The sequence below is a fragment of the Struthio camelus genome, chromosome 6 (genome assembly GCF_040807025.1).
Source record: "Struthio camelus isolate bStrCam1 chromosome 6, bStrCam1.hap1, whole genome shotgun sequence".
Taxonomy (NCBI): domain Eukaryota; kingdom Metazoa; phylum Chordata; class Aves; order Struthioniformes; family Struthionidae; genus Struthio; species Struthio camelus.
The window spans coordinates 6,462,576-6,489,882 of record NC_090947.1 but is presented as its reverse complement, the minus strand read 5'-3'; the positions used below and the strand labels follow the sequence as shown (position 1 = coordinate 6,489,882).

Sequence of the window (27,307 nt, the reverse complement as noted above, 5' to 3'; positions counted from 1 at the left end):
TTGAAGCTTAAAATGTGGACAGCTGATGGATGACTGTCATTAAGCTCCTTTGTTCACTCTGCCGTGGAATGGTCACTGAGCTGTAGGGTAGGCTGCTTTAATGAAAAAGAAAGACCTTGAACCACAGCCACTCTTCTCCACCTCTTCCCACCTGTCCAGCCATCCCTGTTTCCTCCCACTTCACACAGCTTCTATCTCTCACGCCCGTCTGCGGCAGGATAACAAAAGCTGTCTCTAACAAGTCGTTCCTAATCAGTCAAGTCTTGCTGGAGTAAAGAGGCCCTCTCCTTCTATGGCAACCAAGTGGACCTTATTTGCCTCCAGCCCTCCCTGTTTAGAGCCTCGCTCGCTCCGCCTGCTTGGAATGCAGGCCGAGACCGCTTTAATTTAGAGATGGGAGGTGAGCACTACACCAGCTTCTGGGTCAGCTTCTCAGTTGCATAAATCAGCATAGATCCTTTGAATTTCACATAGCCTATCAGTGCACATCCAGCTGAGAAGCACTGCCCTGGGCAATAATAACTATGCCTCTTCTAAAAGGCCTGGCATGGAAAGAGGTTTCAGGAGCAGACAGGAGACAGGCTACGCTTTTTGCCAAGAGAAGAACTGCAGCAGGCCAGTGAGGCCGATAATATGAACCAGCCAAAAGGGAGAGATAACAGGGCAGCAGAGAGAAGCACTAAGGAGGCTCTGCAAAGCGCCTTTGGCTTGATGGTTCCTGTAGACTCCCAGCTGCAAATCTGCACTGCTGGCAGAAAGTCCTTAAAGATAGCAATGACTGCAAGTGTGCTGGAATGACACTCGCCAGACATGATGACATGCATCTGCACTTCCCTTCCCTTAATAAGCTTCATTAAAATTAATTCCCCAAGTTCCTCTCCCTTTCTCTTTTCGAGACTGTATTCAAATGTTGTTTTCCTGCATACCTGGATAACTGATGCTATGTAGGGCTTTAGTTAAGGTAATTTGAGAATTCTTTTATATTGAAAATGGTAAAAAAGTAATCCCTCCAAGTACTTGATTTTCCTTCCATGACATGCCCCTGTATCAACCTACTTACGCTATACCTCATTATTATTCTGAGGTGCTGTGAATGGAATTATTATCGTTCAGAATGCAAAAAAAACAGGGGTTTGGCCGGCAGGGGGGTGGAGAGGGGGGGGATACAAGCTGGATCAGAGCAGGGCACTGCCACAGACCCAGCAGACATCCACATGCTCAGTGATTGCAGGCAAGCCGCTTGCTTTAGGAAATTTTCTTCCCTTCTTGCTCTTCCTCTGCTTTGTCTTCTGTGGGGCAGGAAAAGTTTCTCTCCACTCAAAACCTACTACAGTAAAATTCATGCGAGTCAATAGCAGCTGAACAAAACCATACTTGTACCAGAAAAACTAGTAAAACTGCAGATGGGCCTGTCTGGGTTCACTTCTGTGTTGAAACTAGTAGGTTTTATATGCAGGTTACAGTAGCCAAAATGTATTTCTGCACACCCCAAAGGGACCAGAAGACAACCTAGCACAGCATTAAAGCCTACTGTAGTGCTCACGGCAGGACTCAGGCTATTTTTTCTAGTAGAGTAAGTGTCAGAGCATCTGGCCTCAAAGAAAGATACCTTTTACTTAACCTTACCTAGTGGCAGAGCGAAACCAACGCTTTCTGACTAGAAACCTTAGGGATGTTTCTTCTCTTCTTGAATGTGCTTCTCCAAGAATGACCTCGCTCCTGTTCCCTTTCATCATTCAAGAAACAGCAAATAACAAACTTCCACCCAGTTGCTACAGCGAGTATTTGGGCAGCTCTGGCTGGCAGAACTTGTGTATCAAACACCTTGAAATATGAATGTGGCAATGCATTTTTTTTTTTTCCAGGTCTTCCTGGTTTACATTCAGGTAGCCTACACTTGGTGACAAGGATATAATTCATTTGCTTAGAACTACACTTCCAAGCTCTTGCTAACCTTGCAAAATTTGCTTCTCAATCTGTTCCTCAGGGAGCCAACACTATGGACATTCATGAACTGTTATTGCATCCTCCTTTGCCCTAAGGCCACCAAGCTGGTCACTCTTACTCCCACTCTAGGAAGTACCTTGATATGTGAGGATAGCTTACTGCTTTGCTGGACATCAAACTCTGCAAAAAACCACTGAGCTAAACTCAGTTAAACTCTCAGCTAAAACGTTAAACGTTCAGTCCCTAAGCGATACCCATTACATGCAGACAAGACTCAAAGAAATACCTTGTGTATCTGCAAAGCAGAAGGAAAGAACCCCCTTAGACACGGCTAACAACCATGCTTTATGCAGAACGCCTGGGGGCTACTAGTTTTATAACTTCCATCCATAAAGGAAGAAGCCAGAAGCTTTTGGAAAGAGACCACAATTACCCTACAATTATATAACGGAATAAATTCAACACAATCCATGTAAGCAAAAGGAAAAAAATCACCCAAGCTTTCTTTCACAGTTGGCAGTGGATAATAATTAACAACCACCCTGTCTGTAGTCAACCTTTGGAAATAATCTCCAGAGCCATGTGCAAGCTGACAACCATGCACAGCACCTAACTAGTTTTTGTGTCTAGTTGTACAAAAGTGGAGACATACAGAAATGAACAGCCTGGAACAAGCGAACTCTGAAGCAATGTCTTCGATAAATAAATGCCTGCACATTGGCAGACGGAGAAAAGCACAGTAGGGAGGAACTATATTGCAGTAGCAACTTAATTGGAAATGATTCACAAAAATCATCCTGAACTGTGGAATCAAGCATTTCCAATTTCTTCCGTCCTGTCCTCACTGGGGAAAATCCTTGCCATAAGAAAGTGGGAAGGTGATGGCAGAAAGACAGATCTAATGAAAGATATATCACACGCTTTTTCAGGCAGCAGAGAAAGGAGGTCACTGGACGTTTTTGCCGCCTATTACATTGCTAAACACATTTTTGGTAACCTTCAGAAAGACACAACAATCCATTTCCTAGGAAAGCCTAGGAAAGCGAGATGTGGGGAGCCACTCTCAAGCTATAATAGCCCAAGAACGAGCCTGAAACGTGAGTGCAGTCGCACAGGTACATGGGATACATGGACCTTTCCCTCCGTCATACTGTGGAAAGTTGCATTTGGTGCAACAGCCACCTTCCACGTTGATTCCTCTGGAAACCTGACTATTTGCAGGCCAAGTGGCTCTTTCCTATTTGCATGCTGATTCCTAGTCCCTGTTAAACGTGATAGATGAGTGGAAAACAAGCACTACCTCCCCCCTGCTGCTAGGCTCCAACTAGCACGTTATTCCTCTTTTGGGGATACGAGGATTCCTTGCCTTGTGATCACAAAGATGATTTTCTCTATCACTTCTGAAGCATTTTCCGCTAACCTCAATTAGCGCTGTAGTCTGAGAGCTTAGCAAGAGAAGAAGTATTCCTGCATCCTATCAGGACACACAATGCAACGCAGATAACTCTGTGCAACATTCACATTATTCTTACACGTTACCTAGCATGCACAGCATCACGTGTCCCTACCTCACTCCCCTCCTCAGGGATAGCCTCGTAGATAGTAATTAAGATAAATTACACCTATGCATAAAAATACATGATGCGAAAGAGTTTCAACACTCAGCTGTTACTCAAGGTCTCCAAAAGCAAGAAGAAAATAAAGGGCCAGTTCCTGAGACAAGGGAACGTTTCAGCTCTTTGGAGTTTACTCCTGCGACGGCTTTACAACCTGCTAGCGTGGTATGCAAGTAGCCGGTACTTGTGGTGACCTTTTCAACTAAAACAAGCCATCCCCCTCCTACTATTGATATGCATGTAAAAGCAGCAAAATGGAGACCGCCCTGCGACTATGTATTGATTCTCTTCATGCCCAGTACTGATCGCTGCAGTAGAAATAACAGAAGGAAAAGAGCCACACGTTGAGAAACTGAGGCGAGACCAGTCCCGATGAACTGTGATGGCCCTGAGCTAATTGGTCAGCCCTATGTACCAAGTACCGTACTTCTTCGAGAAAACACTCGCTCCCTGCTGTTCTCTTCGGGAGTAGCCAAGTGGACGAGGTGCAGGCTGCAACGTGAGGCCAAGGCAAAATTAACCTCTCAGTTATCGTCATACAGAGGAAGATGAATTTAATTAAACTTCGCTACATCCCCTCAATAATAGGCTACCTTTTGTGACAAAGAACCTCCCCTTTGCTCCCTGGCAGTTCATCAGTTAACAGTACACATCTGATTTCACTTCTTTGCACTGCTTGGTTGCTCGACACCTCAGAACTCAAATATCTATAATGCCTCATCTCCTCTTCCCAAGGAACCCACATCATACAGCGATCAAGAAAAGCAGCAGGCAGTGATTTTCAAATGAGCCTACCTAAATCCAGTCCCCACGTTATGCTGAAACCATTTACAACGGCAATCCATTTCAAACCAGTTGTATTTCGATAAGAATCGCCATGGGAAGACCATGACCTGCCTTCTGCAGACTCTCCCACGGATCTGCCAGTTCTGCAAGACTTCACCATGGATCAGGGCTATTCTGCTTTGATAAATTAGTTGCCTACGTGAAGTCCAGAGCAATAGCAAGTACAGCTGTTAGCCCAGCGAGTCCACGGCTGTGTGCTTTCCGAACAGATACGAGTATGTATGCCCAAACTGAAAATGAAGGTGGATTATCTTTACATGGAGGGCACTATGTAAGTGTTCTGAAATACATAATAGCAGCCACTATCAATCAACAGAGCAGAGAACAGATGGGAAGGAGGTTGTGCCGAGAGAAAGGATGCAAAGAGGAACATGTATTTTCTCCCCACCTTCCTTGTTCTGATAATAGTTCTAGATATATTCATGCAAATCTCCAGATTCAAGCAATCCCCACCCATGTAATTCCAGTACACTGCGTAACTCTGGCTGCTTCCCCACCACGGCACGGCAAAATCACAGATACTACTACATCTGCAAAATGTTGCGAGATCAGAAGGTGGATTTGCAGTTTTTCACCCCTTTTAGTTTATTTCAGTATATGTCTTTTCTCCTACATTACTCCACTCCTCCCCCCACTAAAACTCTGATAGGTTTAAATGTTAACCCCAGAACATTTCTTTGGATTAACCCTCTGTCAAGCACTAGGGTAATTCCAGCTCCTGTTATCTTCAGGCAGGTTTGACAACAGATGTCATGCTGGATAAAAAGGCCTATCAATGATAAACCTCAAACGCCTCCTCCTCTTGAACAGAAACTCAAAGCTGGCCAAATTTGTTTTTCACCTTTTGTAAGAAAATATTTCTTATCTAAGTTTTTAAACAAGAAATGAAATAAATGAAACATTCATAAGAAATGAATGTTTACTCGCTGACTGTCATTTTGTCCAGGAAAACAACTGCTCCATCTCCAGCTTTCTCTCGTGTTAGAAGTTTAATGTTAAAACTTGAATTAACAAACGTTAACAAATGTTAACAAAGAAACGTTAAGAAATGTTGTAACAAATTCACTTAATGCTGCAGATTTAAATATAAGAGGGCACACGTTTGTGGGTGATGTACATTTTAACCAAAACAATTTAAAAATATTAATAACTTCTGAATAGCTCCCAGCAAAAAGTGGGTTCCAGATTCTCATTCACAGTAACATCATTGTACACCACTGTGGTGGCACAAAACAGCCTTTAAAACGGATATAAGCGATGGCCCTCTGCATTCCCAGATCCTGTCACTGTTTGTGGCTTGTTATCAGTAACGTGCTGTAAGTACAGTACCCAAAACCTAAATGTTGAGTGTAACAAATACATACATAAAAAGCTCTGTGCACTAGGGCTGGATTTGTGACCTATACAGTTGTTCCATCTCAGCTGAAGTGCAGTCCGTATCTGAACTATACCACCTTAACTCTTGCTCCTGAAAATCTCCAGAAAGGCAGAGAGCATTACACCACGGTAAGCAAAGCAGGATCTAGTCCTTGAGATTATACATCCCGCAGAGACAGGCAATATTACCCTCCAGCCTCGACTGTTGTGATAGGTCTTAAACACAGCAGAACCGGGACGGTTCCCACAGGAGTGACATGAAGTAAGTATTTATCTTCTCAGCAATACGTGGGCAGTCAATTGATGGCGTATCAGAATTGAACTGGCAATACAGATTCAGAAAGGCTGAAAACCACAGTCAAATCAAACTGGTATCTACCAACTCTGGGCTGAAGAGCGAGCAATGGGAGAGGCTGAAAAATCATTCCGTGCTCAGCCTCAGATGTGACAGAGAGGGCTGCTTCTTCTACTCTTTTTCTCAAAGAACTCATATTAACACTGAGATGGGAAGACAGCCAGGAAGAAAACTTTGATTCACATACTACCAAGTAATCTACAATAGTCTTGACAGCCAAAACAGTACATATTTCAAAGCTACCCAATGTCCTCAGGAAAAGTAGAAAAGGAAGCAACCATTTTTTCCCCATCTCTTGTTTGCATGGCGTTTCATTTTGTTATTTATGAAAACGAGAATAGTATGAACTACTTACCTTGGCTATTTGGACGCACCAGTTTAGCAGAAGTTGGGAGCCAATATTATCCTTATGTTCATGAACATAATCCAACAAGCAGCCATGAGGCATCAGCTGAGTGACTAGCTGAATGGTTGGGCTTAAGCAGACACCCAGAAGTCTCACCAGGTGTGGGTGGTCCATGCTAGCCATGATAAGAGCTTCCTGTAACAACAGAAGGGATCCAGTTACTCCACTGCGTTTCAAGGCTCTCTGCGTAAATTTCCCATTCCCCTCAAAGCATCGAAAGGAGATCAACGCCCCTGAGGTACCACACGTTTCCATGTTGTCGAGCCAGCATTAGACATTCCTAGGCAAAATCCGGTTGGATGTAATGTATGTTATATGGTCCTAAACAATGGGTCAGAGTATCTGCATAGCTCCACTGAAGACTCTGATCAGGAGTTTGGCATTGCCTTATATTCCGCTTTTTGTTACAGTCACAGAACTGAAAATGTAAATGTGACACAGTTAACTGTACTTAAAGGTGTAACTCTTCCTCGTTTGTTTTACTTCCCTGAATTCAGTTTCTTGAATTTATTTTCTCAGTTTGTGGTCAATCCATAAGGCATTAGCTAACAGTTTTTCACGTACACAAACTGTGCCACTCATATACAGTTCTGTGCCCAGGTAGGCCTAATTCTGCAAGAGATTTGATTAGGCTGTGCTGAAGTGCTTTACTGGATCAGGGACTTAATGGTTAGTATTTTACAGGCTTGAGCATTTAATGTTTCTGAGTTACAAGATAACGTTAATAGAAAACTTCCCAAAACAGAGTTCAACCTGCAAAGGGTTAAGAATCAGGAGGTTTAGTGTGGGGTTTTCAAATGTGTCCAACACTCAAGTCCTACCAAAAGCCAGCCAATTTCTTCTTTTAACTCATTAGGATATGACCATGCTACAGTGTCTATGACTACTGTACAGTAATAATCCAAACTAGTAGTCCTGACGGTACAGTAGCAGCCTCGCAGGGCAGCGTTTCTACTTAACACCTGATGTTGCCACAAGTAGAGCACGACATGAATTACCAGCTTTAGAAGTCGGACTCTAGCTCAGCTCCTGGTTCTTCCGAAGTCCTCTCCCAAGTGCTCTTGGGTGAACCACTTCATTTTTCCAAGTGTCAACTTCTCCCTCATTGCACAAGAGATAATAATCCTCCCTCCATACTTTAGCTACCCTTTCCAGATTGCAAGCTTTCAGAGGTTTTCAAGCTGGCTGGTTGTCCAATACCAAGCACTAGAAGGACTTAATCTTGGCTAAGGTATTCTAGGACTAAAGTCCTATCTTACAGATCTCCCACTGGTTGCAAGATATGCAGCTGTGGTTCCAGCATATAAGGAACCACAAGAGCTCCTTATAAAAACCTTACAAATTTGTTCCCACAGGTAGAGCTGCCATCATGAGCAACTGGCTTTCAAAAAATGCAAGGAGAAAGCTCTTCTCTCTCATTCACTTGAGCTGAGTCCCCAGTTTCAATAAAGATCACTTCCTCATGTCAATGAACAATGAAAAGTGAGGGGAAACTCAAGCTATTTTGGCTCTCTACCCTTCTCCAAGAAACCTATACAACATCTTCCTGACAACTGAAAGAATAATAGCTATAGTAATGCCACAGAAAGAAAGAAAGGAGGAAAAAAAAAACGAGATGAGAAATTTGGCATCAGAGGAACATAGCATCTCCTCTTTCCCCTCCCTCCTTGACGCATAAAAGTATTTTTTCTCCCCCTATATTAACGGAAAAAAAAGTCCTGGCAAGTAGGCTGAGTTTGTATTAAAGGAAATTGCTCATCACAGTACAAAGAATATTTGAAACTAAATTGCAGAGCATTTGCATAATAGTTCTCTCTCTTTCTTTCCCTTTTCTTCGTTACGATGAAAAGATGTACAAGACTCTAATTGTAGGGTTCCCCCCCCAGCTAGAGAAGAGCAGATGGCCTCCACTGGGGGAGGGGGGAGAGAGCGCCTTCCTTTTTCTTCCCGAATGTATGGGAAGAAATAAAATAACGAAATAAACGAACCAATAAGGGCTATTTGATGGGATGACTGGAGGAGGAGCTCTGAGGAAGATTCCAGTGTAACAAGTGAGAGAGGGGATCCTCGTTAGAGCAGGTCTGTTCCTGTTCAAATTAATATAGTTCTCTCTTACTCAAGTATGTATGGGGTCTCCCTCAAGCAATTTTAGCCTCTTTTCTACTGTCACTAGAAAATGTCACTGAAGGCCACCAGAATAAATACATGTTGACAGGTGCATTATCCAGTTTCAAAGAACAAAATTACTCTGCCTCATTTTTTTTTTCTTTTTGCTTTTTACCCATTCATTTTTCTCCCGCAGATGCACTGGGGACAGTATTTGTTGCCCTCCCCTCTCTCAGAGTAAAGTTAAGAGTTACTCCGGGAACTCAAAGAGGGACTACTTTTCTTGATAACGAGGACTGATTAGAACACCAGCAATATACTCTTTTTGCTCACCAAGGGCCCAAAGCTTTGAAGCATGTGCTCCATTAGTCTCCAGCTACATGCCATTTACAAGTCTATTTGAGTCGAGAGGAAAGACACTTCTGTACAAGAGTAAAAGCAAGCAGTGTCTTTTGCTGCATTCTGATAGTACGGGAAAGTATATAGTCTTCTGCTAGCTCTGAGCAATGGTTCTGGAAAATAAATATTTTTAATAAAATATTATGGTCTGTTCTGTAATGAATCAAGACACATAATGTAACAAAAAAGCAAGAACATTTTCATTATAGGCCTAAGATCATAACGGATATTAATTTAGCATGGATCCTGGCTTCACATAGCTGTTCTCATTAGTAAAATTATTGTTATTTTTATAGCACTAGCATCTACAGGAGAACTAAATTTAGGGTTATGTGCATCCAGCACAGCACAAACACAAAGTAAAAGAAATTGTAATTGTTCTGCTAGAACCTAATTAGACAAAACAGGCAAACAACAGCAACAGAAACATTACGACTTGGAAACATTTTTAAAATCTACTCAGCAACTAAGGAACGCAGTCCTCGCTTTAAAATCAGTTCGGACGCCAAAGATCCTAAAGCCACAGTTTCCATGGTATTTAGGCACTCTGCAGCCTGCTTCCCAATTACGTTTTCTGAAACACCTTATCAGGTAAGGCACCTAACTCGTGGACACCGGCGAAAACCTGCAGCGTTGAAAACCTGCCTCTGCAATTTCCCTTATCTTTCGGTAGCCTTATATCCACAGATCTTGTCTCTAAACTTAATTGGCAGCATTACAGCAATGATCTTGAAAATTGTACCTATCATCCCAATTTAATGGCAAGGAAACTGAGGAAGAGAAAAACACTACCTAGTATCCAGTCACACAGGCAGTCCAGAGTAGAGGTGGGAACTGGGCCCCAAATCACTTTCTCTCTCTCTCTCTCTCTCTCTCTCCCCTGAAAAAAAAATCCTTTGAAGGTTGAAATAAAAAGGGTTGGAGGGGAGAGATTAAGACACGATACAGCGTCTTTCTGCCAGGGGTCAGAACTTTTGTGACACCATGAGCTCATACTAGAGGCTGAGCAATGCCAGGAGCGTGGCAGTTTTGGAAGGGTCCTGCTGGACATCAAACACCCTCCTTCACCTACCTGCAGGAGCAGGGAGTCTTACCACAAGAGGAACTCCTCAGCCAAACCAAGTCTCTTCCCGGAGCCTGTTGACCTTGCTGTCGCTGCTCGGGTATTGATTATCACGGCAGTGCGCTGCAGCCAGGCACAGGGCAGCTATAAGCCAGCCGGCTCGGGCACAGGTAGCACTTGTGGTCCTTCCTCTCTTCTACCCCTTTTGAAGGCGTTTAGTTATTGCCAGCAGATACATTAAGCTCAGCTCCTGTGATCTATATGCACAACCCTCTGTTAAACAACTGCATCAATGCTATTTTAATGCCTTACTACAAATCCATCTCAGGCAGGATTCTCTGTTCAGCCTTCCCTGGCGAAGAAGTAAAAATAACCCTTAAGACTGAGAAGGAAGCGTTCCCACAGTGCTCGGAGGAACACACACAGCACATCTTATACGGTGATATTTAACGTCCCTCTTTGCTAATAAGAGGTGTTATTGTTAGCAATTACAATGGAGAACTGAGCGTAAATATTAGCCAGCACATCGATCCCTTAACAGAATACTCTGATACTGGCTTTGTTTCTCTGACCACCTGATTTGTAAACCAAGGCACGCAACAAGCTGCATGGGCCACTAACGGTAAAATGATGCCTTATCTACGGCCACATTGAAGATTTGTTCTCCATCCAGACTGACCCAGGACACCATTCTCCTCCAACACGTCTCCCGCCATAAACTGGTACGCCAGAGAGCACTTTAGCATCCCCAGCCAAACCGTTTGCGAGGGGCTAGAGATGACGTACAGGCAATTCCTGTGATCTCAGTGCGTCCTGCAACTGGGCAGAGCTGACAGCGAGCTAGCCCCCTGCCAAGTCCAAAACCACGTCCTGAAGGAAGTATGAACATACATACTCAGTCAAGAGACCTTCCCTCAGCTGCTTTTCCGGAGGGCTTAAGTCCTGTTAACAGGTTGTGCCATTAGAAGAGTCCTGTACTCCTTGGTGGAGCCCACCGCTTAACCACCTCATCTTCCTGTCCATAAAGATTCTCCTAACAACAAAATCACCACTTGACGTAGTATTTGCTGTTTCTTCGCATTACACGTAAATACCTTTCAGAGGGGAAAAGATATTCTTGCTGAAGGCCTATTCTTTCACTTATGAGCTTCCTGAGTGCCTGCGGCCATACAACATGGAGCGCTGGGACAAGCTCACTTACGGGTAGCCAGTGCCCTTTCCAGTGCCCCCTCGGAGCCCGCGCGGGACCGAGAGGCTGTTCCCCGTTCCTGACAGCGCTGCAGACCCCTGAGCCGAGGAGAGCTTCCACTGATCCAGCTAAGCCGGATGCACACAGGCACCTGATAAAGAGTTTGGCAAGAAGGGACACGGTCTGAAAAATCCCTGGTTTCCTACCCTTCTGCTTCTAACTGTTCGTGCCATAAAATACCCCAAATCAAACAAAACAGAAGAAAACAAAAAAAAAAAGACCCCATCTGCGATTTCTAATCATTACTGAGCAAACAAAAACACTTAACAGCTGACTTCTTACTATGCTGTGCATTTTTCTGCAAGCACAAACTGTGCTGTGGCGACAGGAAAAATGCTACACTGAATACACTGCTTTTTTCATTAATTTTACAATATTTCTAATGGCTAAGGCAAAGAAACCTGTCTGGAACTCGTGTCTGACCTGCCTCAGGGCAGATCCAATTACAGCCTAATAGATTTTCAGTGTATTTTGCTTGCAAGCCTCCTTGCAGCTATCCTCCACTAGGCCTTACAAAACTTCTAGGTTATAGCCAACTTATCCATATGTAGTCTGCAAAAAAACTTAAGCTGAGAGACAGCACAATACGTACACCCAACAACATACATGGCTACGCTTATTATTTGACAATGATACCCATTATTAAATTGCCCTGGTACTTCCTATGCAGGATGCTGTTTTCAATCATTTTACAGCATTGCTATACTTCCAACCTTTGGGCTGAAATTCTTCACCAGTCAGGCAGACATTCTCCGGAAAGCTGCTGCTGACAATGTTTCGGCCGTTGCTGAAAATGAAATGAGAGCTGCAGCTACACGGACCAGCGTCCCACAGCGGGACAGCAGCAAACAGAGGGAGGACAGTAACATCACCAACTGCCACCGCTGCCTTTCCAGGAAGCAGACACATTTATTAGGGTGCTTTTAGGCAAAAGTCTTACTTGAGACTTGGCAATAGCTTATATAACCAATTTTACTGCCATGTACTACAGTCACCAGCACCCGAGTACTGCAAAGGCAGATTCAGGCCTGAGGTCTGAATGATTTAACGTGGGCCACACGAGTCCGGTAGCACGTCCTGCGATGAAATAGCTTTCTGGCACTGTGCTGTCCGGAGAGATGGGGACAACACCCAGGCTGCGCACAACAAATTCTCTGTGCTTCCCTGTGGAGGAGCAGGACTCGGGAGCAAATGAAGAAAAACATCTGTCTGTCAATCCACATCCATACTCCAAGCAGAAAAGTAAGACAAATACTTACAGTAGGTACAGTTTCGTGCACGGTTGTTGCATGGACGCATAACAGTGCGCACTCAGGTCCAAATCCTATATTCACACTCACATGACTGACTGCTTTTTCTGTGCGGAAACACCGAGTCTGGCAACACCGAGTCTGGCTGTCACAGCATGAAATAACCAGAGCTCTAACTCAAAGTCCTGCTATACTAAAGAAGGCAAAAGCGCTGTTGGCCGGAGTTTTACTCCAGCTGCCGCCTCGACACTCCTCCCATGCTTGTGTTACTTCAGCAAGGCATGTTAAGGAAGCTCTGTGCGAACAAACAGAGAAGATGAACTGCAAGAGTCTAGATAAGATGTGTTTCCTCAAAACTAGGACAAACTCTCACAATAGAAGAGACTACAGGCTTTGAATGGGTGGTTGGGGACTTTGTGGCCACACAGAGAGTTGAGCTTTTTACTTCCAAGGTTTCAAGTTCAGTTTCCAATGAGGGGCTTGACCAGAAGGCCCTGGGGTAGCGAGCAGAGTCCCTGCACACTTTGTCTGGAGTACCACTCTGCCACACCATTAAAATGGTGAAATTAATATACTTCCTCAGAAAGGTCTGAAAATCTAGCTGTCTGCTGCACCCAAAGCATTAGAGGATAAAAATTAAGAGTGCAAAACACACCCAGACCCACAGCAGGAACCATACACTGCGGCACATCGCTCACAAACGCGATGGAAACACTTCAGCAATGAGCTATCTAGCGTGCAGGAGCAGAGCTGGTCTCTGGCTGGCGCGCTGCTCTACTCTACGTGGATGCACAGCCTTTTCTAGAGGTGGCATCAGTGCCTCTGAACGTGCTGCATTTCTCCCAGCAGACGTGCCCTCCGAGGCTCTTTTGCTCGTCGCCACACTTGCACACAGCGGAGAGGGCCTGCAGTCGTACCGACTCACCACTGCAGAGGCACAGCCTGCGTTGCTGACACTGAATTCGAACGCGCACAAGTGGAGAAAGACTGACGCCCCACTTCCCTCCAAACACTTGAAACGCAATTCAAGGATCTGAACGCTCCCTTTCGTGTAAGTGATGTCTAAAGACTCTCGATCAAATATTCTGTGCCTACCTTAGAGGAAGCAGCAGTCCTACTGATGCAGGAATAGGTACCTTCATGCTCTTCTAGAAGTGAATCTGGCTCACTATATTTTTGTTTGGGGGGGGGGGTGGGAGGGAGTAGCACTGCGGTCCCTATTCTGCAAACACTAGAACAGGGGAAACAACGCCAAACCCAAAAGGGCTCTTGAAGTGCTCAGAGTTAAGCACATGCTTAAATGTTTGAAAGAGTAGGAGAAACATTTTGTAAAACCCACACACCATATGCTTCTTACTTCTCCCTGCTGACTTTGTACCAATTATGGCTCCCAATTCATCAGAGCCTGTGGTAGACAGCTGAGGAGGAATCTGAAGTCTGGAGGAACGGAGGGAGTCCTTCGCGCACAACAAGCTAGATGAAAATCTTCCTTCAAACATCCAGTCAGGGGGGCAACTCACGTGGGCCTTTCTGTGAACCTTTCCTGAAAGCATTTGATTCTGGTGATTAGAAAATAAAATACGGCCCACTTTCAGCTTAGCTCGATGCACAGATGGCCAAGAGTTCAGGACCTCAACAAGCAGCAAAAACTTTTATGTGAACATTTCCAACTGAAAACACTTAAGGGAAGTAACAGTGGATTTCAGACTGGCAATGCCCCCTTACAGATCAGCTCTAAGTAGCTTAAAAGTACGCACAGCTCCGTGCAATGATCCTAAATCATTCTGACAAATGTTTTACTTAAAATTTGTGATATATACCATGATTTCAAAACAGCCTGTTAAAAGCTGTTCATCTGTCTTACTATTTTGATGAAAGTAGCAAAAATGTTTTCAGTTTTAAAGGTGTACTGCCTAATCAGGTAATCATTTCAGCAGTATTTGAATGGGAAGGGAAAGAAATCCAACCACTGATCAGTTTATAAACATTTTCAGCCTTAGCTGCAGATTCCTTTCAGAAGGGAGTTCTTGCTTCGGTTTTTGATTTAAGAGGAGCGATGGCAAGGTCTCAAGGAGTGATACAGAAAAAAATCTATCAAGTTCTCACTGCTTTTGAAGAGTCTTAGGTTGTTGCTTTGAAATTTTCTGATATCCCTGAAAAGCTTGACTTTATAATCACACACTCAAAGCTCTTCTCGACTTCAGGATCAATTTAAAGGGATAGCAGCAGACTGAAACCTAATTTCATCGAGTGTACTATCAACATTAAGAGTTGTTTTAATCAAAGACACATTTTGCCCGTAACGCAGGTAGTTCACTTCTCACATTTGAGAATTCAGAATAGTCTACTCATTTCCATGCCTCACTCATCTGTATTCAGTCGCATAACAGCATCACACTCAGGACTCAAGTACTGCAAAGGGAAGATCATATTTAAACAAAAAGGTTTCACTGGATGGTTTGGCTCACAGTTTGATTTTTTTGACCACTCTGGCATCAGTGAACCATGAAGTCAAGTCATCAAAAGCTGCCACACATTTCCTGGCTCACTGTATTTTCTCCCTTCAACGTTATTCTGCCTACCATTCCCCCTCTACCACCACCAGGTTTTTTTATATTTTTTCCTCCATCCTTTTCTTCTCTACTTTGTTTTTTCTTTTACCATCTTGTTAACCTACTCTTCCCTCCTAATTCAATTAAAAACCTCTTTCCAAAACACTTCAAAGAAAAATCACTGCCACCACCAAAAGTCATACTCTTCTTGTATACCGTATGCCTCCCAGACCCTTTGGCTGCCTTACTCCTTCCAACCGTAGGCTTTGAGGCTAGGACTGTTCCCTACATTTTGCCTAGCGCAGTGGAACCGTGCCTTGACTGAGAGCCTTAAGTGTCCAGTGATGTGGTCCTAACATGCCCCCTCTAGGCGGATACTGTTTTTCCAACCTCTAGTTTAGAGCACTCCTAGAATACCTACTGTATTGACCAAGTTGACTGGCAAGTCTGCCAAGTTGCCTTATGCTCCAAACATAAGGCTCCATATCCCTCCCTAAACTCTTACAAGATTTGGTCATGTCCTACTCCTAGGGTAATAAACATATAGGTAACAATATAATAAAATAATGAGAAATCCTTTTTTCATGTTGGTAAACTTGTGACATCAGCAATAATCCCCAAGTCAAATACTACATCTGATCTTCAATGCGTGGTCATATTTAGGACCCAGCTTCTCCCCAGGAGAACCAAATAACCGAGAGCTGACAATTCCAGGAACAAACTGGCTGGAATTGAGGGCCAGCTGGCTTTTACCAGGGCAAAAGCCACAGTCAAATTAATAAAAGCAACTGCATTTATTAGTACGCATCTGTAGCCACATAGAGACTGTCATAAAGACAAGGTCTTATGGAAATACAGAAGTCAAGAACAGACAGTTATAGGGAAAAATCACCTAAGCAAACCTGCAATATTGCAAGAGGGAATACTTATTTTCTTGGTAATCGGCAAAGTGACAGCTCTATGAATAGAGCAAAGTAATCATGTATGTTATGATTCATTTCTCTTTTATGATTCACCCCAATCCCCAAAACATTTACTACGTTACTATGATGGCATAACATCACAGAACCAAAATTTCCAAAGCACTATTCAGCTAAATGGACGGTACAAGTCAAAACCCCAAATCTCTTTTCTGGGAGCAGTGTTTCCCACAGCAAATTGCTAAAAGGTTGACTGGGGTGAATCTGCTTTTCAACAGCCAGCAGTACCCTGCAGCTGTTTAGGAAAGAGTGAAAAAGACCATTTCTAAGAGACATTGCAGAGGAAACTTCAGGCAAGTGAAGCACAACTAGAAAACCTGAAAGCCCCCAGGCTATCACTACCGCTGTGCCAAAGTTAGTACTAGAGAAATACTCACTCCATCTGCATGGATGGGCCATATAAATTGCAAGCTTGCTTTCAGGTCTGAAGCACAGCAAATTTGCACCCCGATTATAAAGCACTAACCCCACCTGGGCTACAGATAGCTTTGCGCAGCTAGCGCTCATTCTGCCTGTCTTACTGCCATGAGCAACACCATCAGCAGCAGCTAGGGGGCTAACACTTAATAAAAAGCCAGAAAAGGAATCCACAGCTATTACACTCTGTCAGTATTTCCTTCTAATGAGCACAATTAATTATTTATTAGGGACGACTTTCAGAAAACAAAAGTAGAGTTCCATATAATTAATCCATCTTATCAATTCCTTGTTGCATGCAATTGCTTTTTCCTTTTTTTATTTTATTTGTTTTTAAAGACCCGTATTACCCTTAGTATGACATCCTACTGGGATCTGAGAGTATACAGTGCCTCTGACAGGCACCTCGTGAAGCTCAGAAGGATGCCCAGTTCCTCATTTCTCTGGTTATCCTCAGAAAACTTCCGTGCCAGTGAAACGCCAAAGAAACAGCAAGCTGTTGACCCTACAGGTCTCCGGTGGAAGTATTGGAAGTAGATTAATTTAGCATGTTTAGACTGTGCGTTATCAGTCGCCAGCTAGAGACAGGCCAATGCGAATTTGAAAGTGATCTGGAATTTTGTATCATTTACACAGGCAGGTGGGTGATGGTGATAAAACACATTTCTGTATATTAAGACCAGACAGGAAACTGCATTCACATCCTCAGAAAAGAGCTAACACTGGAAAATGTTTCCCATCTGCTCTCAGCTAAAGAAAAAAAATAACCCAACTCCTCCCACTCTGCCTGCCTGCTGTCCACAACTCAATCACATGGGAAAATATTTAATTGTGATGTATTATTTTAAATATTTCAGTTTGGATTCGAACACATTTTTGTCTGCTACACAGACTCTGCACTGTGAAACAACAGATATTTGACTGCACCTCAGCCATTTCCTACCGCTGCATGGGTATCGTTCTGCATCACAGCATTTAACTACGCAAACTGATCGATGAATGCTTTTGAAGTTACTATTGAGCAAATTTAACACAGATGCAATTTGTTAACACAGCTCTAAAATCTAAGTAATTGTCTTTTCTTAAACATTTTTATCCTGTTTGTCATGCAGAGCATTAAGATAACAGCAGACCCTGGTCCATCTGACCGCTATTTAATTCTAGTTTGCACGAGGCACGTTTGTCTATGCGCTTAAAATCCTGATATTCTATAGAAAGCAGAATCCCTTAGGATACAATTTTAATCACTTTATAAGTAACTGAGAAGTAAGAATCCCTAATTTCTCCTCTGCTGCTAATACAAGGTTTGCCTTACATCAAGTGCCCTCCAGCTTCTCTAAAGTACCAGGCTTTGGTGGCTAGCATTGACTGATAGCAAGACGGGTTTGAAAACTGCATTTTAGACTCATTCTCAGTGGGTGATTAGATTTGTTCCAAAATAAACCTCGAATAATTTCTGCCTTTCTAAGTAAACATTTCAAGGCATTTTAAAACAAATGAATAATAACCATTGAAGAATTTGCTCAGAGAAATGAGAGATCTGTGTTCAAATTCAGAGAGTCCCATGCATAAAATGGGGATAACAATAATCATTCCTCTGCCCAGCATTCATCCGTTGCGCCTACCTTAACTGAAAACCTTTCAGGACAGGGACAAGCTCACCATGTTTTCACAGCGCCAAGGGTTTCTGGTCTTAATAAGGCCAAGAGATGCCACATATTACAATGAGCAGCAACACTGAAGTTAATACACACAATATTGCTCTGCAGAACGCTTTCATTTTTGGAACTACGATTTCGGTATTGGAGGACCAAGCATTTCAAACCAGCAATTACTGATGTAGGCGCTGTCAGCCACATTGCGACCTCAGCTCTATCTCTGTTTATCCTAGTTATTGCACTGAAGTCTAAAAGGTACTGGCAGCATATTACAGACATCATCAACAACCCAGTCATGTACCACCACATTTCCCTGTCTTATTTCTTACATTACAACTATGTGACAGTCAGCTGTCCCTACTATTACTCATCTCTGTTAAATAGTATGTAGAATATTAATATGAACAGATGCTGATTATTTCATTTTTGTAAGTCTGTGACAGTTACCGATGTATCAGAAGTGCCTGCATCAGTACCTAGCTATGGAAAACACTTAAATTTTTCAAGGGTTATCTACAGCACAGCATTAAGGGAGAAGTATTCCAAACTGCAGATTCTTGGAAGACTTTTAAGACAAAAATGTATTTCAACAGCGATACTTCAGCTCTCATGAGCCTCTGCTTCCTTCCCCTCACATTTATATTAAATTAAAAATGGGATACAGCCTAAGTATAAGACTGTTTGGGATTTTCTTTTGCTCACTACAACAAAAAAATCCTTGTCCTCCTTTAACTTAAAGTTGGCTTGGCACTTTGGCAGTGTAAAAACCGAAAAAAAGAAGGGCAAATAAAATGCATTGATCTTCCGGGACCCTTTGCCCGTGTTCACTTTCTGCACTGTTGCTGACCTGCAAGTTGCAGCACGTCCTAGCACTCGTACACAGCCACTTCAGCCTGTGTCATGAAACAGCCTACCTGTCCAGCACCGAACTAAATATCACAGTCAAGCACACTTCAAAAATGACTAGCCAGCATATACATATGGTTTTACAGACAGCTCCTCTGATTTAAATATCAAGACACTTCTTCAGTCTTTCCAACAACCTTATTGGGCTCACTGTTAACCTTGAACTAGTGATGGCTTGTTTAGGATGCATTACAGGTAAGTCCATGAAACAGTAGCTCTTTTTTTTTAATTAAGAAAGACCCCATAGAAATCTTCATTTATTATCAGTGCGGCAACATTCTGGCATAGGCACTGCCCTTTAGAAACTCAAACATGAATGTGTGCCTACCTTATACACGAATGTGTGCCTTACACTGCGTACGTGAGCTGGAGGCACAAATTAAAAAATGGAAAGCAATGGGAGGTTTCTTCAATACAGGCTTTTAGTTCCTTTTAGTCTTAAGTCAGCAGTAATCGCCCAGTTCTCAGTGCCAACGCTTGTTTTAAAACTGGCTTGGCTATCTGCGTCAGCTTCTGCTCACAATTAACATATAAAGCATTACTCAATAATTTTATCTTCCATTCGATCCTGTTTTGTCATAGTTTTATTTCTGTACTTTGCACTTGAAAAACGTCAGAAAAACCCTACAAAGACTTCCAGCTTTCCCCATCACTCTGCTTCCATGAGTTTAAATGCAAGTCTATCAGATGTAGCCTACTAGTCCAGCAATATCTCTTCCTTCATAGGTAGCAAGAAGTCTGTCCTTTGGCCTATTTGCAAATAGCGTCAATCCAAGGCAAAATAGTTTTAACCCACAGCTATGTTTTTCAGTGGATAAACTAACATTCCTTCCTGACCTCCTCCCCGCTCCCAAATTCACCCAACCTTATGCAGGGTTTCCACGTCATTATGCAACACAAACTTCTCATAAGGAGTTCTGCCACTATCACTAACAGAAGGCTTCTGCAGGTACTTCCTAACTCATTTAGGAATAACTCAAAACTTCAGGCACTCACTACGGCACGTGACTGTATTTTTCAGTTAAAATGCTACGTCAGCAGGATTGTATCCTAACAGCCTGGCTTCTCTTGTCTGTCCGTGCTTCTTCTTCAGCCTGTGTCTGTACAGGCACATGTTCTTGCATCAGGGATTTTACCCACCTCACCATGCCTCACCCCCCCACACACTACGGAAGGACAAACCACCAGGGTAAGTCAATATTTAAAGAGAAAATTACCACTTCAGATGGAAATAAAAGCGAATGTGGCCTCGAAACAGTTAACCTCCGAACGACTACCAGCAGTCAACCTTCAGCAGCGATCAGATTTCCAGCTTCTGTAGAGGCTGCTCACTCTAGGGGCTTGCGCGTGGTATGCCGCGTTCTCAAGGACAGCTTGATTTCTGGCATCTCTGGACAAGTTGGAAATTGTAATTGCAATCACAGTGAGTTTCTGTGCCTGGACTGACAGGCAAACAGGTTCTCCGCCTAAGGAGCTCTACTTACAGCGCGCATAAAGCGGGAGGGCAAGGGGAGACTGCACAAAAGGGAATCTGCAATCAGACGCGTTAGGCCACCCCTTTCCCCCCAGCCCCAGCAACTCCACATGATGGACTGAAAACCTGTTTGAATCACAGCTGAAACACAGTGCCAGGCAGAGTGCGGCAACACTGCTGTTCATTATCAGCTATTCTTAGGGAGACCCCTTAAGCCAGCTGGAAAGAAGGATGTTTACATAAACGACAGCCGAGGAGGACAAGGAAAAATGGCTTGCTGCTGACATAAAGAACTGCATCTGATCCTACAGCTGCCCTTTTCGCTGAGGTTCAAGACTAACTTGGTGGCGCTTCCCGTGCAGCTGCGCAGGCAGTGGAACGACTGTGCGCTGCCTGGATGTGCCATCCAAGGACTCTCAGTAGTACTGCACTGCCTTTTCAGACTTCAGTAAGTAGCATGCTAAGCATCTACAGGGACTAAGGAAGCTCTGGATCATACACTTGGCTAGGCAGCATGAGCTACGAGGAATTAAACGTAATTCAGTGGATAGACAAAAATCTTTCGGCTGTCACCTACATGCATATAGGCAGAATCTGGCAAGGAGCCTCAGTGTAAAGGATCAGCAGTGAAACTTTACATCACAGCGAGTCTGCCCACAGCGAGCCCCAATAGCTCTATAAAAAGCTGTCAAGAGCCAGTGAAAAGAACCCACAAGCTTCAGCTTAGAGTCCTCCTACGTCTAATGCCAAGAGTGGAAACCAAGGAAAGGTAAGCCGTCTCTCATCTTCCCCAGCCAGCTAGCTGCGTCTCCAATATACTTTCCACAAAGGCGCTTAGAGACACCTGAAGAAACACAGAAAGCAGCTAGACCCATCCAGATCTCTCCTCCTGTTTTCCAGCTGAACAGGAGTTAAATTTCAGACGCTCCTCTCGTCGCAGCCTTGTGTATTCTGACGTCCCTCACCTCCTGCCCTTTGCCTGGTCAGCTGGGTGATTTTTTTCTCTCGAAACCCCTGAAACAAAACTGAATTTGGTATGTCTTGAGCACTTGTCCTTATTACAAAAGGGGCTTATAATTTCTGAAAAGCTGCTTCTCTTTCACTTTACTGAGAAAGACGACTGACTGCTTTATTAATTTAGTTAATTAGGCCAGACATGCAAACAGGATGAAAGAAAAGATGAGGGTATCAACCCCCTTTATGCACCTTTAATTTGTTTGCTGCATGCCTGGTGGAGGTCATTGTCATTTATTACCTTTACGCACCACTTGACAAATGCTCTCCTGCTCACTGAAAGCTGCTCCTAGGGATGGCAGGCAGCTACACTAAGTCCAGGCGAACTCAAGAAGCCTCCTAGATCTTAATTATAAAACCATAAAAGAAACCAACTGCTTTTGAAGCTCTCTTACCGGGAAACAAATGAGAATGGTAAATTTATTTCCAACCATAAATCCCAGACCCTTCAGTTTAATTTTTCCCATGTTAACTTTCTCACCTAGCTAAGCAGTGCTGGCTTCTATTATTAGCTTCTGGCCCAATATCAGCTGACCGCCATCAGTCAAACTGTCTTCATCTCAATGAGCTCAGGGACTCCCAATGAACTCTGTGTATGCAGACTTGTGCTTGCAGCCTCTAATTATTTTCTAACAGACAATGGAGCATTTAAGTTCAGAGAGGACAGATTTAACTTGTAAGTGGATCAAAACCCTCGATAAAAATCACAGTTCTTAAGATTACCTCCTGGAAACACCAAGCTTATTATGGGTAGAGAGGAAGGGACCTCAGCAATTGTCTACTACCCCACGATAAGTTTGCTTTAAGATTTTTTCAGGCTCAAAGATGCTTTCCAATTGTAGCATGACTTTGGAATGTATTACACTATAAGCAGAGCATCTGGTTTGATGTCAAACCATCCGATCAGGCCAAAGGCTACTTGGCTTATCAGACAATCATAACAGAGTCAAATAATTTGAGACTGATGAGGGAAACTGTTTTCGCAACTTATATATTTTAAGTCTCTGTTCTACTGTCACATAGCCACGTAGCTACTCGTTCTCCTTCTCTCCTCACAGTAAGGAGGCCGTTCCCTCCCCCAAAACTCACGACCTTCCTGTTTTCTTACTGTTGCCCGCCTTCGGGTGACGCGTAGGGTATCCTTCCCTCCTGGTACCTCCTGCACCTATTGGCTACTTCACTCCCAGCTGTGCTTGCCAGCAGATCAGCAGCAAGACTGCCTGCACTCGGAACTCAACTTCCAGAGGCCTTCTGGGGACGATGGAGTGTGACGAGCCAAGCAGGGTGCAGAAACAACGCCCTGCAACTTCAGCTCCTCACTGCCAGAACACCTGAAGGGAAATCGTAAACTGTGCAACTCTTCCAGAAATAAACGACCACAGATTTGAGCGATGTCAGAAATAAGTGGAAAAAAGGCTAAACCTAAGTTTTACAAAACAGTAGCAACCACCTCTGCAGAGCGAAAACAACCCATGAAAGCCCACTTGTACGTCCTGCTTCTCCCCTGGAGAAGGCACTATGGGTCACTTTGTAGACTTTGCCTTGCATTGTTAGAGCAGACACAGACTACTATGGTGATAAATACTATGCAAGAGAGCAGTGAGCAGAGTGAAAGAAAAAGAGCTAGCTGGGAATGTGTGGAGAAGCCAAGGAATACGGACTGCTGCAATCCCCTGAAGAAAAATTCCAAATAGGGAATGTACTTTTTGGTGCCAGCCAATTCATCATCCCCTGACGGGTGCAGGGTGGGAGGTGTTTGGCCACAGCAGGTGCTAACATCATGCATCATATCACTACAGTCATTAAAGATCCATTAGTGGGTGTTCAAGGTGCTGAAATGACAGCCCAGTAGCCAAATTGTCATTCTTTACTCTTTCAGCATAACATTTAGCAGAATTTCAGCAGCTCACAGAGCACCTTCAGACTTGCATTCTGCCAATATTACAAGTTGTAACCAGAGCCCATAGGCCATGCCACTACCACCTCCACCGGCTATTTCTGCAGGCACTGAAGGCGAAGGCGCCCCAAGCCCCCTCTGGGTACGTGAACCGACATTTACAAGAGACTTTACATTTTCCAGATTCTCTCAAAAAGGAATGCCAAGTTTTACTTGCAAGTACCAGGACATACGCAACTGAGTAAGAAATAAACGCTGAGAAGCACACCTGAACTGCACAAGGTCAAAGAAACGAAAGCCAAAGGCTTGACTCACCATCACACCTCCTTCCCACCAAACTCCTGTTCCCATTGATAACCAATATGTAAGACACTTGGATAAGAGAGACTCAACCCTCACTATGTTCTTAATGGCACTTACACACTCATATAGCTTTAAAAAAAATCTGATATAACTGCTTTTAACCAACATTATTCACACTGATGTTTTTTTCTGAAAGCACAGCTGATGGATTTTGGTCTCATGTATGTTTACAGATTTGCCTAATAAAGTAATGTCAATTAACAATATCAAGTTTTATCAGCACAGTTACACTGACCAAAACCTCAGAGTGATAACGAGTAAAATGCATTTTCCCACTACAACTTACTGCAGTGCAATGAAAGACATGGAGATACCTCATCTCCTTCTATTAGCTTATCAGTTTAAAACTATGTCCTTTCTGCCACAGAAAGGACTAGTCACAATAAAACCATAAACAATGCCTAAGTCCTTCTATTATATAAACAGTATCTCTTAATATGAAGCTTACTTCAGAAAATACATTACTAGGTTAGGAAGTGAGGATGGCAGGAACTTCTGTACAATCACATGAGCAATTACTTCAAAAGAATGAGATTAAACTGGCTTCCTCATCAAGCCTATGCAGGAAAGGATGTTACAGACTACTGTGCACATATCAAACGCAGTGCTAATACAAAATACCTTACCTCTTTTCATTGTGACTTATACCAACTGATGATGAGGTCTAACTGTATTATTATTATTATTACTACCACAAAACTAAAAATAGCCTTTAGTTTTCTCTCACCTTTTATCCACTGGGTCAGAGGCCCACAGAGGACCGTTAAGTTAAAGAGAGAACCCTTCCTAATATAGCTGCATTGCACACAGCTAAAATCTCTAGAGTTTCCAAGAAAACTTCCTCATTTCTGAGCTATTTATCAGATGTTATGATGTCTACACTGGAGGCAAATGTGGTCCGCTGAATTAAGAGAGCTGTCAAGCCAAGCTAAGAAAACTCTGCCTTTTAACAAGGACCTTATGTTTTATTTGTACAGGGCTTCAAGGTTAATCAACACCAAGGAAGGAGATAATATCATTATTTTTCTGTTTTACAAATACAGGGGATCTGATCCTGGTACAAACATAGTTGCACTGACTTTAACACAGCACAACCAATTTGCTCTGCTTGCGGACAGAAGCGACAGCCCTAAGCGCCCACAGCAGACTCGAGTACAGCTCGCATTCAGGGGACTTCCATTCCCTCCCTGCACGTTTACTTGAAAAGAATGCTGAATACCAGATCTTTTCTTTCTGGAGATCTACCACTAGCAATACTCTTTATCATTATTTTGTCCATTAAGCAAACATCTAATCCTCCTTATCCCTTTAGTGCAATTCATTCCTTCTGAGCAGAGCTGAAATGGCTTTTTTAAAAATATATTTGTGTGCAATGATTATTGATGTCATCAACATAAACGTGCAGTGCTCTGAAGAGCACAGAAAATACCTTCATCTACACAGCTTTAGTTTGATTGCCTGAGAACTCGCACATGATAGTTTGTGTGAAATATCTAATATAATAGGAGGACAATCCCCTTTTGGTTTACAGTCTCATTAACGTTAATCAAATTAAGCTTGTGTACTGCACAGATCTTCAAGATGTAAAAGCACTACGTAATTTTCAAGTTCACAAGAGGAATCTAATAATTTCGGACTTATAAAAAAGTGCAAGTTTCTATGATTTGTCAAAAGCTATCACTGCCCATGACATGCATTTTCACCACGTCAATGAGGTTTGATCTTGACACAGAACTACAGACTGAGTGCATGGTCTCTGGGAACATAGATCATCTGCAAAAATTATGATCTTGACTTCTTACCAACAGGATTCTAGATTAATAAAGCAAACGGGCTTTAAAATACATCGTATTTTCATTAATCTTTAACTCTCTCTTATACTTTGCTGCTGCTGACAGCTCCCCGATTCTCAGTGTTTCGTTCCAAAGAAGGCTAAAGCAGAAGAGGGCTGAGGCTGAACTTCTGATCCTGGCAGCTCCACACCAGTGGAAACAACCTACATAGAGCGATGCTCCACCACGACTCTTACTCTCTTGTTTTAGTTTCTCTGCCGCCATGGAAAGACAAAGTAAGCTTTCTGCTGCTGGGAAGACCATCCATAAGAAACCTCCAGACGTCTTAAGGCCTATGACATTAGCAGAGTGGAAAACCCAGCCCCCTGGTACCGTTGCACTGACATTACTGTGGTACTCCACATACATAACTGACAGTTCCGGAGTGGAACTATCTACATGCAATAAACTAAAAAGGGCAGCGTATTGCCTCACGTAGATCTGCCTAGCTATATAGTTTCACTGAAGCAGAAGTGACCTACCCTCAGCTGAGGCAGTAATTTTTTTTTTTTTTTTTAAATATTGCTGCAACAGAGAATGCTATGGTTGCATTTACGCACAGTCCGTTCATCAAGGACTAAGGGCAAGAGGGAGATGGCCCATACAAAAAACTCTGAACAGCTAAGTTTTTCTAGGGACATGGTATCGTAGTGCCGAACATCAGGACAATACTGGTCCTTTCTACAATCCTCCTACTATTTAAATATAAGGAAACAAAACAGGCAGAAATTTCTTTTTACAATCTCTGTGGTCTGCAAAGAGATCCCCCTCCAAGACTAAACCAAGCTGATCATCTCCTACTTACGTCCATAAACTCCACATTGGCTTTGGGACCAGTGGTCTCATTGAGGATCTTGATGGCCACAGGAATCTTTACAGTTTCTCCCTCAGGGACCCAAATACCCTAGGAAGACAAGAAAAGCGGCATAAAACTAATAAGACAACAGTAACATCTTCATTCAGAGATTCTTTTTTTCTTCTTGTATTTTGTAGACTGTACAGTTCAACGTGGAACCTTGGAAGATAGAATACACAAAGTAAGTTACAAAACAAAAACATCCACAAAACCAGTTCTTATACCAGAACAAAACCCTTATGTAACACGAAAGATTTACGACCAGTCAACCTCCCTGTTACGCCTGCTTGCTTCTCCCAGCCACAATCACACTTTTGCTGAATATTATCAGTGATACACAAAACGATTCTGCTGTGCATTGCTTCCAATAAAATTAAACAAAAATCAGGATTTTCTGTTCTAGATTCTGATGCTAAACCCAACTGCAGCTATCAGTAAACTCCAATGACCTACCTAAGAGGTAGGTCATACTATAACGCAGGAACATGACACCTCGAGCATCATATATTTTGAGTAAAGCACTTAGGGGCTATTTCTCTAACCGAGTGATATCTAAGAATTTAAAGTTGGGATGGCTAAAAAGTGAAGCTTATAATTAAAATTCACAAGCTACATGTGTCTTGGGCTACCTTTCCATCTATTGCTGTTCCATCTATCCTTTCTTATCTATTGCTGTTTTCTTGACAACTGCACGCTACCCATATCACCTTACTAGTCTCTGTGTGTTTTCAAACTGGTTATTTT

At 43.0% G+C, this 27,307-nt stretch overlaps 1 protein-coding gene across 3 annotated transcripts in view; it reads right to left on the bottom strand.

Moving 5' to 3' along the window:
• Positions 1–27,307, bottom strand: part of ERBB4 (erb-b2 receptor tyrosine kinase 4) — a 597,238-nt gene that overhangs the window by 95,520 nt on the left and 474,411 nt on the right. For all 3 annotated transcript variants that reach the window (XM_068947909.1, XM_068947910.1, XM_068947911.1), the window contains exons 19-20: positions 26,513–26,611; positions 6,497–6,682 (exon numbers count right to left, since the gene is read on the bottom strand). In XM_068947909.1, the coding sequence (XP_068804010.1) occupies positions 6,497–6,682; positions 26,513–26,611 (285 nt within the window). The remainder of the gene's footprint in view (positions 1–6,496; positions 6,683–26,512; positions 26,612–27,307) is intronic.